Genomic DNA, 16,068 nt, shown 5'->3' on the forward strand with positions numbered 1-16,068 from the left:
ATTTACATTCATTTCTACAAATGGATAGGATGCAACTTACTTCATAAGCATTACTTCATAACCTAGCAGGTTAATAAGTCTATATATAAAATTTACCTTTAAAGCAAAGAGCCATACACAAATTATACAGAATGGAGCACTTAGGCATGAAGGGCACTGATGTCTCTGCCCCGTTCTCTGCCACGTTCAAAAACACTGAACTGTTGGATAAAGAAACAATATGATGCATAGATACAGTGAATGTAAATATATTGTTAACACAGTAAATATAGTAAAATGTTAACTGTAGAATCTAGATGGTAGATATATGGTGTTTATTCTACAAGTCTCTTAACTTTTGTATGTTTGAAAATTGTAAAATAAAATATTAAAATATTCAATAGTTTGCTTTACCCAGCAGAGAGCTGTAAAAATTTGAGTAGAAGTCATTAAGTATAAACTGGGTGCTTCTAAAAAAAATCTGAATTATGAGAAAAAAAGAGCACATTTTCCCTATCTCTGAAACTCAAAAAAGCTTTCTTCACGCTGAAAAAAAATCTATATCACTGACCTTTTTTCTCTTCCTTTGCTTGGTTTTAGCGGAGTCTTGTCCAGCATTTCCGTTCCCTAGGGGTCCTGCGGTGGTTTTTCCTGCGTGCTGTGACCCCGATGGTGGCATTGCTGGTGTAGGAGGAGGTGTGTTCTCGGGAGAGTCTGGGTAGAACTTCATGCTAAGCCCCTGCCCAAAGACATGTGACTTTGAAACCAAGTGACCAAGACTTCTATGAAAAGTTCATTTTGTTTAGTATCTCACGAATTTGATACTATTTGAAGCTTACAAATATAGAAACACAATTTATTATTATCTAGTTCATAGAAATGATGCCCCCATCTTGCCCCTAAAGGTCTAAATATGTTAATTTTTAATTTGTCTAATCACTTAGATATGAATCAGGAGTCCTCAGATACAGCTTCCAAAATTTCTGTAGCTCCCATAGACATTACTACTTGGAAGGATTATTAGCATTTCAAACTTACATGTTTCAAAAAGAACCTCTAAACTTTCCCTCCCAAACTGGGTGCCACCCAGACATTTTTGAATCACTGGTGGTCAGCCTTCTCCCAGGAACGCAAGCTCAGCGTCGCAGGGTCACCGTGGATGACTCGAGCTCCTCGCACATTGAGTCCCTTCCTTCCTTCAGAAAACCCTTCATATCTGCATGGTTTCGTTGGCTATGACTGTAAATCTAGTCTCTCTTCCATGTGGAAGCACTTCAAATACTTGAAGACTGTTATATTCCACAGCCTTTTCTACAGTCAAACCTCTCCGGTTACTTCAACCACTGCTACGTGTTTTTAGGTTCCTCCCTCCCTGTTCACCCTCCTCTAGACATGCTCCACTGCGCCAGCGTCCAGCCTGTAAGATAGTGCCTAAACCCTGAAACAGAACAAAGAAAGTGTCCTTCCTGGAACATCCCACTATTGGCTCTAAGAAATTTACAGGCAAATAAAAGTCTCTGTCTTTTTCACATATGGTATTAATAATTTATGTCATCCTATCAACCATACTAACCATACTATCTACTGGCTTACACTTCTCTATAATTAAAAAAATTATGCTAAACTTTGTAAAATGTTTTGCTGAAATACAGATATTGGTTTCAAGAGTATTTGTTTGATCTGCTTGCCTAGAAACATTATCCAACAGGAAGGATAAAGCTAATCTGACATGAGTTGTTCTTAGGAAAAACAAGATCGTTCCTAAAGATCGTTGTTTCCTGTGCATAATCCGTATGTTAGAAAAATAACCTAGAAATTTCACTTGAATTAATATTAAACTTGCTAATTTAATGTGAGAAAGCCAAGCTTAACTAGCTCAGTTCTTTACACAGTTAATACTTAAGAAAAGAGAATGCATCTTGTGTTACCTCTGTGCCTTAAATTTCCAATTCCAATCCACTGCACACAGCGTCTCCCCTGCGTCTTCTTAAGAAAACTCTTTTGAACTCATGACCTTTTAGCCAAGAAACCTTCAGCCCTTCCTTAATGACTAAGTGTCTACGGCCTTAATTTTCTAATCTGACTTTCTACTACCCCGTTCAATGAATCCTTCACTTGACTGTTTTAATCACAGTTTCTTTTCCTTGTACAATCGCACTGATGCTGCCTCTGAAGCCCAGACTATTCCCCCTCTTTCACTGCCCCATCAAAGTCCTCTCTCTCCTTCAACACCCAGCTTCCTCTTTGAAGTCTTCTGTGATTGTAATCAGGAAGTGCGTTTACTTTCGCGCACTGTCCGCACCACTCATTTGGAAATCAGTATATGGTATCTTGAACCGTCTGTTTGCATGCTCATTTACTTCCCTGTTTGTTTTACCTCCCTGAGTAGAGATCCTATCAGTCTCCCGAGTTCCCCTCTGCACCCCAGTTGGGACAGTCCTTAAAGCAGGCCCTTGAGGCTGGCTGCTGCTGTGTAATGGTGAGGAGTAAGACTCCTACTTTGGGGTGGCCATTCTCTTTGTGTTTGGCGAGACAGTGACGGACCTCACTAACCCAGTCCCCATGAATATTCAGTTTGACTACCATGGGCATAGGAGGAGGGGTGTTTGGCAGGCCAGGGAAAGCTTGAGGCTTGCACTAACATATTCGGTCAGGATGCTTTCTGACACTCCTGCTCCCACCTCCCAAAGCGCCCGAAAACTCAGCACACATCAGCCATTTTTCTTAACTGCTTGGTAGCTGGGAACAGCAGCTGTGGTCGCTGAGCAGTTGCCCAGGGCGGCTTGGCCACCCTGGAGAACCAAGAAAAGGGGGAATGAAGAGTTTTCCTAGCCATGCAAGCAATCCCTTGAATGTTAAGAGAAAACTAGGCTTGTTATGCTCACTGTACATTTCTTCAATTAGAAATGTTACAACAAACTTGTCTGATGTCAATGAAAAGCATACTTATACACATATTCATAAAGTGAACATGTAGCAAAGACATTTTAAAAGGTGTTCTCTGACATCATAATTTGGGTTTGTAACATAAACAAATAGTGTTTAATCAACTGGGTAATCTTTAGGGACCTTTAAAGTATGCTGACTGATAATGATGTATGACCTTTTCCAAGTAAAATGGATTTCTAATAGGCATAAACATTTTAATTCCTACTTGGATTCTAAGTCAATCTGATCCTTTAAGGAGCATAAAAAGAGGTCAAAATTTTAGCTCGTAATAACATGCTATGTAGGCATATATCTTTATAGATTTACTGAGCATCCTAGGGCAGAGTTATTTAAACTTGGAGTCCATAGGGATCACAGATCACTTAGATCCATAGAATGGTTTCAGAGGGTCTTTGAACACCCTGAAATTTTATGCAGTATATTTATGGGAAAAGGGCAAATAGTTTTGATCAAATTCTCAAAGGGGCTTATCCATTTTTATTTTTATTTATTTTTAATTTTTTATTTATTTATTTTTTATTTATTCATTTTAGAAAGGAGAGGGAGAGAGAGAGAGAGAGAGAGAGAGAGAGAGAGAGGAGAGACAGAGAGAGAGAAGGCGGGGGAGGAGCTGGAAGCATCAACTCCCATATGTGCCTTGACCAGGCAAACCCAGGGTTTCGAACCGGCAACCTCAGCATTTCCAGGTCGACATTTTATCCACTGCACCACCACAGGTCAGGCAACTTATCCATTTTTAGGTTATACATTTCACCCAACTTTATCTACAGCTCATGTCACAATTATACACGTAGATGTTATTTAACCTAGTCTCCATATTGCCTTCTCTGTGGTTATATCCTGAATTCTATGGAACTGTTTATGTTAGGAAAAAAGGTCAAATATTAGAAAATTCATTCAATAAATGATATTACGTTTCTGGTTTTTAGGCACATACAGTTTACAGGGAATATTTCTTATATTTAAATTGTTGGCAAGAAGATTCTAGTCTTTGTAGGGTTCCCAGAGGTGGGGACTTCAGCAGCGTAAATTGGATTAGAAGCAGTGTGAACTTTCCAATGACAGGGCCAATCTATACACAAAGGATAAACGGAGCCATGCTTCTTTAAATCACATCTACAGATGGATCCATAAGAATGTAAAATTATCATTAACTATCAGAAATCATTATGATCTGAATAATAAATGTCTCATTTTTGAGGCACAAATAAATAAATAACTTCTATCGCTGTTATCCAATTTTCAAAACAAGTTGTTCATCTCCCAGGGAAATGAGAAGTGCCCTGTGATATTCCTCTTTCATTGAAGGGCCTAGGAAACTAACTAAGATGAGAAAAAGTTAAAAAAAATAAAAATAACTGTTAAGTGGATTGTTAGGGCCAGGCACATAGTAGGTTCTCAATATCTGTTTGAATGCTAACTGTATGAAGACTCTTTGACTAAAGGCCATACATTCCTACATCATCTTTTCTGAAGAACCAGGAACATCAATACTCTTCATGAGAAAAAGACGCTCAGACCTGTCGGGCAGATGTTTTGATACTCACCTCGGTGGAGCCGTGATACTGCAGGAAGGCTGCCGAGATGGCGTGGCTGAACGGGTCTCCAGGCTTGGTCACCATGTCCTGCCTCACAAGAAGAGCCAGATCCACCAACTAGGAGATCAGAGCAATGAAAATCAAGTCACATAGCTGGAAATAATCATCTATGTCACTGACGTGGCAAAACTAAAAAAATCCACTCCAAATTAATGATAACACTGTCTGCCGAAGGATCTGCACTGTGGACATGAGCGTGTGCTTTCACTGACGGGCAAACAGACCGACCCACGAACAGAAATAACACATCCTCACCTCCCAGAGGGGTGGTTCTCAAACTTTATTTCATAATCACTAAAGAATCACTTTAAAATGCAGATTTCTGGGCTCCAAGCCCTGGTATTCGAATTCAGTGGGCCTGCTCTGGAATGTAATCTAGGAATTTACATTTTAAACCAGAACCAAGCAGAGGTGATGACTGTGCTCTGAGGACTGAACTCTGAGAAACTGTTGGAGGGCACAGGTTCTAGACTCCGTTCTCTGCATCCATTCAAGTAGAATGAACATATCTAGAAAAGTAGCAGTTGAAGATCAAAAATAATCTCTAAAGAAAGCAGATGTGTACTTAGAATTCAATGTTGAGAAAAAGTACATAGGGTTTCATTTCTGGTTAGAAAAATTGCAATGAACAATCTGCTGGGTGTTTTACCCTAACACCCAGCAGAACTGAGGATGCAAAGAAACATAACTGAACTGAATCTTTGAAAACGGTGATGCTGGCATAGGAGAAAACTCACGGCTGTTCTGATTCCTGGTAGAACAGCAGGTGGAACAGACTTGTTACAGGCAAGGGGTAAGGAGACAGCAGCCATGTATAGGCTGCTATGACATTAGAATTCTTACCTGTGCCACAGTTTCATAGGCTAAATATGCTAAAATCTCCATAGCGATAACATTGGGTTTTATCTCCATACTGCTGCAGTCCAACCAGTCCCGGAATTTGGAGGCTTTTTTGGCTAGCCATGAAAAGAAACAGGTGTAGAAAAGTTAGTAATTTTTGAAGGGTTTTAATATTGCAAATTACTATCACAAAAAGAAAAATATGTCTCCTGAAAATTGCATTTGAAAGATAATGTGTACAAAATGAAGTGTTTTTGAAGCTTTATTAGTCTAGATATTCTAGCCCCAAGAAATCTCTTAAGCATTTGGGCCCTTTATGTTGTATCCATGCTACATAACAGAGCATACTAAGCCACTTAATGATTAGCACTTTCCCCACTGTGTCAGAATAAGTTTTAAGTTAACCCAGACCAGAATTTATGTTGAACAAAAGTCAAAAGGGTTACTTGCTTGCTGTAACTTTAATTTATTCTTTTTTGGGGGGGAAAAAGATACCCTGCAAGAAAAACAAAACAAATCTGTGATAAAAAAAGGAAAGTACAGAAATTATAATACCTTTCAAAATGTGTCTCTATTAGAATAGGCTTAAAGTCACAAATTTAGAACAAACCGATACCTGGCCTAACCTAATCCTGTGGTTACATTTTCCTGGTTACAAAGATGTCCACATTCTTAAAGCTGACTCTCAAAACCATTCAGATGAACTCCAACCTGCCTTTAGATACTGCACACAATAGGGGATATTTCAAAATAAATATGAAGCGATAAAAAAAGCAGCATTTGATTTTTTTTATTAAACAAGAACATCAGAAAAGCAAATGACAAGTCAAAGAAAGTTGTTTGATTATGCAAATGAGATGCAAAACCAACTTTTATTTCATTGGTGAAAATGAGCTATACAAAAGACTGAATGTACTGAAGTCTCTGCATGGTCCCTAATCCCCTAATTTTTGTGAGCAGTGTATTATTCCCTATTAAAATGTCACCTGGCCTTGAGTGTAGTCGTCTTTGCGTTCACCCCTGTTCTCTTCCCTCCACAGGACACCCTCCCATCACTTTTCATTCATAAAGATCCTGCCCATAGAGGCCAAAGGTATACCTCCCCACTCTAGGCATTTTCTGAACACTTGTATCATCAGATAACCATTCATGTCTGCTTACATAACTTCTCAAACCATACTGTAAGTTCTCTGTGGACAAACACCATGCATCATGTCTCTCTCCACATCTAACGATACAAGTAGATAGGGAAGCTTCCATTAAATATCTCTAAACTGCCACATTGCTAGGCAGAGTTTAACTAGGCATAGGGCCTTCATTAGATATTACTAATTCAAATAGCAAACTTGAGGGAAAAGATTGATAGCGAAGATTTTATCATGTCTATAACATAATCATCTAAAGAAAACACAAACCCACTGATTATTCTTTTGATTAATCTGGTCCCACAGGTCTATAAAACACTTAACAGTAACTCAAAGCATGATGTTTTGATCCTCATAGATACAGTCTTCATGGATTCCACATACAGAAGAGTTTTCTTTTAAATAAATCACAGAAGACCTTAAGTCGTGCTATCGAAGCACATATCCAAAGTTGTCAACTGTGGCAGAATTATGATAATCCCCCTTAAAGCTATCTCCCTAAAGTAACCAATCTTCCAAATACTCTCTGACAGGCAACATTCCATCTAACTAGTAAGCTGCAACAGCTCACAAACACTTGTTTAACATCTGTGGAATACTTCTGAAGTCAAAGTTAACAGGCAGCAATTTGGCAAGATCAATAAAATGTACCTCATTCATTTCTCCCTTTGACAGATTGTTAGGAACACAGAAACAGATATTTTGTGACTATGCTCTAAACAATTTATTTTAAAAGTGAGAGAAAGGTTAGTTCTTAGTATTCCATCAGATTTCTTCACCTAAGCAACAGAAGTAGTAACTTTCTCGCTAGATTTTAAGTGCTGAGAATACACGGACAAGAACCATGTGTCTACCACTGTATCCCCAACACCCAGAACAGTGGCTGGCATCAGCAGCCTCACAATAAATATTTCTAGGAGAAGTGAATGGAAGAATGAACAAGCAAAGAAATGAAAGATATTTCTTTAATAGAAGGGCAGAGTCCAAACTTTTTTATACATCAAAAAGAGGCCCAGAGGTCCCATAAACCCACTGGGGTTACTGATATTCCAGCGACAGGTCAAGATTCCCTGAGTTAATTCTCTCCCTGTCACCTGGAGAGGGCTGCTTCAGAGATGGACCCTTTCAGGGTACTTTTTTGGTCCCAGAAAAGAGGCACAGACGCCCCTAGTCATGGTAGTGTGTTTTCATCAAGAAGCGATGGGGCATCAGAATGAACGTGTTCCTTCTTCTTTACCCCTCTTCTCTATATATCAGGGGAGAAGGTAATCCCGGACACTGATCAACAATTTAAATAGTCCTGAACTAAAGTCAGAAGTTCTTAGGATTAACTATAGACCGTGTGGAGACAGCAAGAGGAAAGGGGGTGAGGGGAGGTGGAGGAGGGCAGAGGGGGACAGATGGTGATGGAGGGGACTCGACTTGGGGTGGTGAACACATAATGCAATATTCAGATGATGTAATGTAGAATTGTGCACCTGAAACTCATATAATTTTATTAACCAATGTCATCCCAATAAATTGAATAAAAAATGTTCTTAGGATTATTAGCTTTCTCATACTACCTGGGTTTTTAGCTCATACTAGAATTAAAATAACTTTAAATAATAATTTTACCTAAAATTTAAGGTTAATTCTCATACATTTAAAAAAATCTTTCTCATCAATGATCACTGGAAAAATTCGAGTTTCTCCCAATTCTCCATCCTCTCTTCCCTGCATCTGGTTCTATTATTTCTAGCTCTTTCCTCCCACTAGTCTTTCCATACCTGAGACTTCCCTTAGAAGCTCTGTCACGCTTAGTCCCTTCTTGAAGAAATTCTACAACTTCGATATCTTCAAAATCACTGTTCTTTGAGTTGTGAATAGTCTCCCTAAGAGGGCATGATTTCCCCTTAGACCTTTCAGAGTAGAAGTTCTTTCTTCCCTCCCTCCCTCCTTCCCTTCCTCCCTCCCTCCCTCCCTCTCTCTCTTTCCTTCCTTCCTTCCTTCCTTCCTTCCTTCCTTCCTTCCTTCCTTCCTTCCTTCCTTCCTTCCTTCCTTCCTTCCTTCCTCCCTTCCTCTCTCTTTCTCTCTCTCTCTCTTTCTTCTCTTTCTCTCTCTTCTCTTTTCTTTCTCTCTCTCTCTTTACTATCTATCTATCCATCCATCCTCCTTGGTCGGCTACGAGTGCCAGCCAGTCTGTTCCTTCTCCCAGACACACCACAGGGCCTGCATCCAGTATGTCTTCACTCTCTTTATTCCTCTCACAGGAAACATATAGGACAAGAAGATAGCAGAATTCTTACCAACAACAGAGGCTAAAAGACAGTGGGAACATGTTTTTACAAATAACTACAAGTCTACAATTTTCTACCCAACTAAAAAAAATGACTATAAAACCATTTTAAGACAAAAATGAGTGTTTTAACTACTTACAAAGCCTTGGGAAAAACAAATTCAGCAGAGAAGGCAAGTTCACATTCTTATCAATTTAAAAAAATTCAAGTCAGGGACATATGTTAACAAATTAAGGATAGCAACTAAAATAATAAAGATGGAATATGTAATATACAAACTGGTTGAAAAAAATGAAATGAAGATAATCAATTCAATAGAACAGAGAAAAGGAAGAGAAGCAAATAAAAAGGCACAGTAAATTTAAAACACAAAATAAGACAGCATATATAAAACCAGATGTATAATAAAATACTAAAAAGAAAACATATATATTTGTTTTCAAAACCCACACATTAAACAAAGGTTGAAAGGGAAGAAGTGGAAAAAGATTTACTAAATTAAAGCTTTGTAATTAATAATAATTTAAAAGACTTTAAGGGTAATGATTGACTTTTATAAATATAAAACAAAAGACTGGTGAATGTGACTAGTGCCCCAATTCCACTGCTTACCCTTAGCCTAGAGAGTTACAGATTTATTATTTTTAAATGCACCCGTAGTCCCGATTAGTGAATGCTATGATCAACTATTTAAGAAGACTTATTTATCACATATATGTCCTGGTAATTTATCAGACGGTGGGGAATGAGAAGAACCCTCTCCTCTGCCAGGGTGGGTACCAGGTCTGGATTGGCTGGCCCACCTGGATTACGCATTCCCAACCACAGCGTTTTGGGACATAAAACAGAATCTCCAACTAAGGTTTCATAATGAAGCATCCATGGGTGCCACATAAAAAAGTATCTTTAAATGTGCCGATCCCTCTTTTTAAAGACAAAAAAATTAAGCATAATACAGTAGGCTGTTTATCCAATTATTTTATAAAGAAGGGAACACATTAATTTTTAATCTGCTACAGTTTGTTATTGCTACAAATAAAAAAGGGAGTTATTAAAAATCTGACTTTCAAACAAAAGGTATATTAGAACACCTCAGTGACTATATGTTTTACTGTAAAATAGCACGTCTGTTCCTTTAAATGAATTAAATTTAAAATATGATTTTAAAAAATAGTTCAATAGCACTAAATGTTACTTTATAAACTGGAGATTTATACTTATAAAAGACTTGAATGCCATTTTTAAACCTAAAAATTACAATACAAAAACCTCTCATTTGCCGAAATTGCCATGATCTGAAGTGTCATTTACTTAATGCTTCACAGATGTATGATGCCAGATTGTTAGTCAGACTGCAAAGTATATTTAGTTAGGAAAAAAAATCTTCCAAAACATGTTTTCCTATATTTTGCTGACATTTACATGTGGTGCTATTTGAAATGTGTCATTTATTTGCACTTTATGATCTATAAATGAGGCTCGCATTTTCTTGTTCCAAATCAAATACGTTGTTATTGTGACCGCCTAACAGCTTTTCGTTTAAAGACACCATTGTGCGTGTAATCCCTCAGACCGGGGTCACGCGCTGCTTTGTCAGATTTGTAAGTGGACTCCTCCTCACACTTAGTCTCTGACCTTTACCCTGCGCGTCTCAGTCACCACTGAACCGTAGCTGGGACGATGTGTTGCTACACAATTGAGCCCACTGTTTATCATGAACCTTACAGCTCTTTCAGTGAGCCCGTGAGCAGTGACGGGACAGCGCTCATTTTAGCACGAGGTCATTCGTGTCCCAAGAACACAGACTGATGAATTTGGCTTCCAGTTACAGACCAGGATGGAAGACAGTATCGATACTTTCCCCTGTGGTAATAGGAATATGCGCAAACAAACAGAAAATTTGGTATTTATTAATATGTATTCATGGCTTTTAAATGTCATGATTGTACCAAAAAAGTCCATTGTGGGTCAAGTAGTACAATCAGCAATACTAATGTAAATATGACTAAGAAATGGAAAAAAAATTAAAATGGGAATATTAAGAAAAATAGAAATTTTCTGACTAAAAGTTATGTGAGTAATTAACATGGCTCTCTGTGTATTACTCACACCCTTTAAAACCTCTTACTGTTATTAATTGCAAAACAGTCAAGTGGGGTGAAATCTTTTACAGGCTCCCCAACAATGCAGAGGCTGTTTCTGGAGCAGTTATAACTATGCAGATATTAAATTCACCAATTTCTCAGGAACGGAGATTGTGTCATACTTTACTATATCTGTAACACATAATCTCTTAAACATATAATGAAGCAAAGTTGAATGCTTACTTACAGAAACTTAATTGTCGACTTTCAGAGAATTCTGAATATTGAGCTGAATCCATAATTCGAGTCTGTCTTTCTGCTCTCTAATAGATAAAAAAAAAGGTACAAAAATATTTTTAAAGCAAGTAGACTATTATATATGTTGTCACAGCTAAACTTAGAGTTGAAGTTCCATTTTCCTTTCTTTACTCTAGGTGAACAGATTGGTATTACCAAAAACACCATGATATATAAAATTGTTAAGAACAGTAGTTTTGAAGCTTGTTTCTTTTGGAAATAAAGTTTAACATACCATTTTCCACTCTTCTGTTATTGACATTACAGCAGAAGAAAATGCAAAAGGCTCTCAATTTTCAGACTGTACACTTCTAAACTTTAATTGTACCATCTTTTTTTTTTTAAACAAAACTGGGAGGAGACAATAACAAATCAAATAGAAAAATTGCTATTAATGATTACTGTCCATTTGCCCTAAAGCTGGGATTTTTAAATATTAAATAGGAGTCAACAAATGGGATTCATATATTTCCCTTCAGTTAGAACACGGAGCCAGAACTAACAAACTCATATTTTTAATTGCAAAGAAAATAAAGAAAAAGGTAAACACAACACACATTCTTTCATCTGAGTCCAGGTATGATTCACAGTTTGGTATAGCTTCGTCCGTGGGTTTCTGATTCCGTATAGCAGATGTTTGCTTCTTCATTGTCCCACACGAGGTAGGATAATTATAATTCACCCACAGTTTGGTGGGAAAGAATACGACCGCTTCCGCTTCCTTGGCAAGGGAAGCATTTCGAAATGAGACAGGCTGGTACTTCTTGGAATGAATTTCTGGCCAGTAAAGGAAAAAAATTCCCTGAGATTTTAATTTTTTTCTGCTTTGGAAGGACTTTTAGCAAGTTTTCTTCATCACAGTTGTTGGAGTACATAAGTACCACTTATGACGTCTGTGAATATTATTACATTTTTTAAACTAAAGTTATTCTGTTTTTCATTTTGTTTGATTTGAGAGAGTGATTAACTTGATTTCCATGCTAAATCAGTTGATGGAATGAATAATGGTACACTAGTTTCAGCCCAACACAGAAAAAGATACAGATGGGCTGGTGGGAGGTACTATAGTCCCTTCTGAGACCAGAGGATTTTCCCCCTTCTTATCCTCCTTCTCCCTCTCCCTCTCTCCCTTCTTTCCCCTCTAATCTCCCTCAGATATACTTACAAACACAGATATGCACTGACACAAACCCAGACTTCTGTTTACTTAACAGTTCAAGTACCCTTTGAGCATGTGCAAGTTAATCTGCACACACACATACATTATGTATATCATATACATACAGACTTATTTATGTGCATATATATCCTCTTTTGTGTGAATACGAGACATCATGGTCCTTAAGGGTACATCACTAAGTGAAATTTTATGTACTTAGAGGTATTATTTTTATGTGTGAATACATGATTTATTTTTGTCCTTTAAAAATGTATTTAGCACAACTATTATAGTTTTTGCTAATAGAAAACAGGAAAGATGGGAGAATTTGTGTTTTGAAAATAGCAAATCAGTTACTAATGTACTTAAGTAAAACTTCTAAGACTGGTAACACTGTATCATGTGTATGTGTCTATCTGTCTGGGTTTGAGGATAGCAGAAAACTCTCAGGTTTGAATGTCTAGCTCCTAGAAGCTCTCGGACACAGATAAATAAACAATAAAACAGTCATGGACTGAACCAATGCTGCCATTTCAGTCCACATGAAGGGCAGGTGGCCATCAGCACGCGGCAGCCAGTCCTGGGGCAGCTAGCACCCCTACCGGTCCTCGTCGCCGCTCCCCAGCCAGCCAGCCTCCTCCCAGCATGCCTGAGACAGCAAGGGCGTCCATAACTACGAAAACACAGAGTTCCTAATGGGATTCTGAAGACTGACCTTTCTTTCTACCAAGATTTGACTTTTTATATATGCTTAGATAGTGGATGTTCCTGCAATAAGGAGTTCCTGAAAGGATAGTTAGAAACACTTAACCTAAGAGGTGAAGTTTGTCAGGCTGCAGCTTTAATTGTGGTGTGTGGCCAGTTGGAAGAGTCTGCACTGCAAAGCTTATCATTTGACTACATTTAAAAGACACTACAGGCCTCTAAATTACTACAGCTAGCTTCAATCCTTTTAGACACTGTCTTCAGGGTCTATTCTCTTTTCTTCATTAAGTATCTTAGTTTTCTTTCTTTTTTAATTTTTACTTATTGATTTTAGTGAGGGAGGAAGGGGAAGAGAGAGAGGGAGCGACAGGAACATCGATCTATTCCTGTATGTGCCCTGACTAGGGATCGAACTAGCAACCTCTGTGCTTCAGGACAACGCTCTCACCAGCTGAGCTATGAGCTAGGGCTTAGTTTGATTTCAGTTCCTCTATCACCTAAGCAGTTACCTTCAATCTCAGGAGCCCCAGGAAGCTGGCCGAAGGGTACACACAAAACCACTTACCAAGTGCCCAGGACACAGCGAACAGTGCAGAGCCGTTGACTCGGCAGCAGAGGTTTACAGGCAGTACAAAATGACGGCACACGACAGCCAGACGGCGGCTCAAAGCTCGTCTGCTCCAACCCCTCTCATTTTAAAGATAAGGAAGTTGAGGTTCAGAAAAAGAAAATTTGCCAAAAATGACCAGGTCAGAAGTTTAGGACAACTAATTCTGGAGCCTGCCTGTTTCATTATAAAAAGATGTCTCCAACCTGTAGTACTTTTTACCTCCAAGAATTTTCTTTGGAATTCTGTAAACTCTATACATTGTCTTACTACCACATAGCATGTAGCCCCCATAATTAATATGCCCGAACTGCTCATGAGAATATAAAATTAGTAGGACCAATTCAGCAAAGGCAGCACAGCCTGGGGCCAGCGTAGCGCAGAGTTCCAGGTGTTATGTACGTGATAGTGCCCAGGTGTGTCGCAAACGTATCACAGGTGGGTAGAGATTCTGCTTCTCCTCCCCTTCCGGAAGCCACAGAGGAGGGGCACAGGACCCCAGAGGTGGTCACTGGCTACAGGTTGCCTTGTCCATCGACCTTGTCGTGGCATAAAAATGTTTCCATTTTCTATGTGAGCCACGACCTCAGGAAGCACGTGGTCCCAGAGAGCAATCAAGGACGCCCCTCCCGTCATGAAATCAGAGACAGAGCTGGGATGCAGGACGGTGAGGATGACGTCTCTCTCTTCCCTGTGGATTATTTCAAATAACCGAAAGAAAGAGACAAATGTGGCCTTGTAGAAGGATCAAAACCATTCAGCATCAGATTATATTATCTCCTGTCCTTACACAATCACCTTAAATCCTGGGGAAGGGAGTAAATACCAATCTTCATGGACTCTGTGTTCTTTAAAAACAGCAACTACGGTTTGCTCTATAATCTCAGTATCGGCCAATGTTTAGCTTGGGTTTACCTGGACCTCAGCACGTGTTTGCTGGCCAGCTGGATGACAGACTGGGCAGATGGACGGACAAACTGAGGCAAAGAAATGCATATAAATTCTTGTTGGCTAAACTAAAATCAGAAACTGTAGTATCAGCAATCAAAGTATAAATGAATTCCAGGGAGGGTAGGCAGTGTTTTCAAGCCGAAGACCCATACAAAGTCAAGACACTGGCCAACTGTTAAAAACGTTTGGCTTTTATTTTCTGTGTTGTCCTGACTCCACTGTCCCTTCTGCCCTGTTCAGATGACCTGTCCCAGTCCACAGAGACGTGCTGTCCTCCCCTGTTCCTGCCACAGTCCGAGCTCTCCGGGAGAGGCACAGAGGGGTGGAACTCATAGACCTAGTAAAACAGCATGGTCAGAACAATGCCTACTCCTGACATAGAGCAACATTGTAACTTTTAAGATAAAGAGTTTTTAAAAATTTAAAGCATATGGTTCATAAAATAAAATTTGGCCCTGAATGACCTAGTCTGAGGTATATCACTGAATAATCATAGGTTTATCACAGCTTACATAACGAGCATTCTCAAATTACACGATGTTCTGATCTCAGACTGCCACATGAATGCAACGTCATTCCCTGGATTAGTCACGCTCTTGTATCTGCAAGTCCAGCTCGTCTTCTGCTTAATCCGCCGGCTCTACCCGCTCCTTGGCTTCTTTAGGTATCATCAGTGCTCCTGAACACTCACAAAACACCATGCTACGTATGCAGAGGCTTTTCTGAAGTTGAACCTCACCAGTACTGCCTTACAGTGAAGTATTACCATATAGGGGCATGCAGAGAAAAATTACTTTTGAAAGAATTACTCCTCAAATTTTCCAAACACTCAACAATATTTTTAAAATTAATTGGAGTAGCTCTTAAAAATGTAAGCGAGAACAGTTATGTTCACTGTCATTCATCTCACTCCCAAGAAGTTACAGCCTTTTCTGGTTACTGTACTACAAACTTCGAAGGCAGCAGTCCATGCCAAATGAACTCATTTTCGGGGCCCACCTAAATGAAAACAGGGAAGCAGATCTCCCTAGAGATGTAGTACCCAGTATAATTTCTGTGTCTGTTTCATCTTGAATACAGCATACTCTCAGCATATATTTGTTAATTTAAATTTCCAGTGACAGGTTTTGATTTCCATTAGTGTGAAATGGTTGTGCCTTTTAAAATGCTCTCAGCGGTGACAGTCACCATCTGCCCGCCTGGACCGGGCCGAGGCCAGCGGCTGAACCATGAATGCAGCGTGCACTTTCATTTGAACTCTCCGCCTGCTCCCACTGAAGCGCCCGCAAAGGTTACGAAGCTATGTGTGGGTGTACCTCCTGGCGGCTTCTCAGGACAGTCATTCATCTTTCTTCAGCAGCACAGAGTCGCAGAACATCACTTTTCAACCAAGATGAAGGTTTATCGGCTCTCACTTCCCCCCTCAGATTTTTAAAAATCTTATTTCGATGACTCTTAGAAGTCTTACATTTGAA

General features: G+C 39.1%; 1 protein-coding gene across 10 annotated transcripts in view; it reads right to left on the reverse strand.

Moving 5' to 3' along the window:
* The window catches only part of SUPT3H (SPT3 homolog, SAGA and STAGA complex component), a 454,300-nt gene that overhangs the window by 88,176 nt on the left and 350,056 nt on the right, over positions 1-16,068 (reverse strand). For all 10 annotated transcript variants that reach the window (XM_066251706.1, XM_066251714.1, XM_066251733.1 and 7 more), the window contains 4 exons: positions 11,122-11,197; positions 5,370-5,482; positions 4,476-4,583; positions 551-718 (listed from right to left, as the gene is read on the reverse strand). In XM_066251706.1, coding sequence (XP_066107803.1) covers positions 551-718; positions 4,476-4,583; positions 5,370-5,482; positions 11,122-11,197 — 465 coding nt within the window. The remainder of the gene's footprint in view (positions 1-550; positions 719-4,475; positions 4,584-5,369; positions 5,483-11,121; positions 11,198-16,068) is intronic.

This window comes from Saccopteryx bilineata, chromosome 1, assembly GCF_036850765.1.
Source record: "Saccopteryx bilineata isolate mSacBil1 chromosome 1, mSacBil1_pri_phased_curated, whole genome shotgun sequence".
Classification (NCBI taxonomy): Eukaryota; Metazoa; Chordata; class Mammalia; order Chiroptera; family Emballonuridae; genus Saccopteryx; species Saccopteryx bilineata.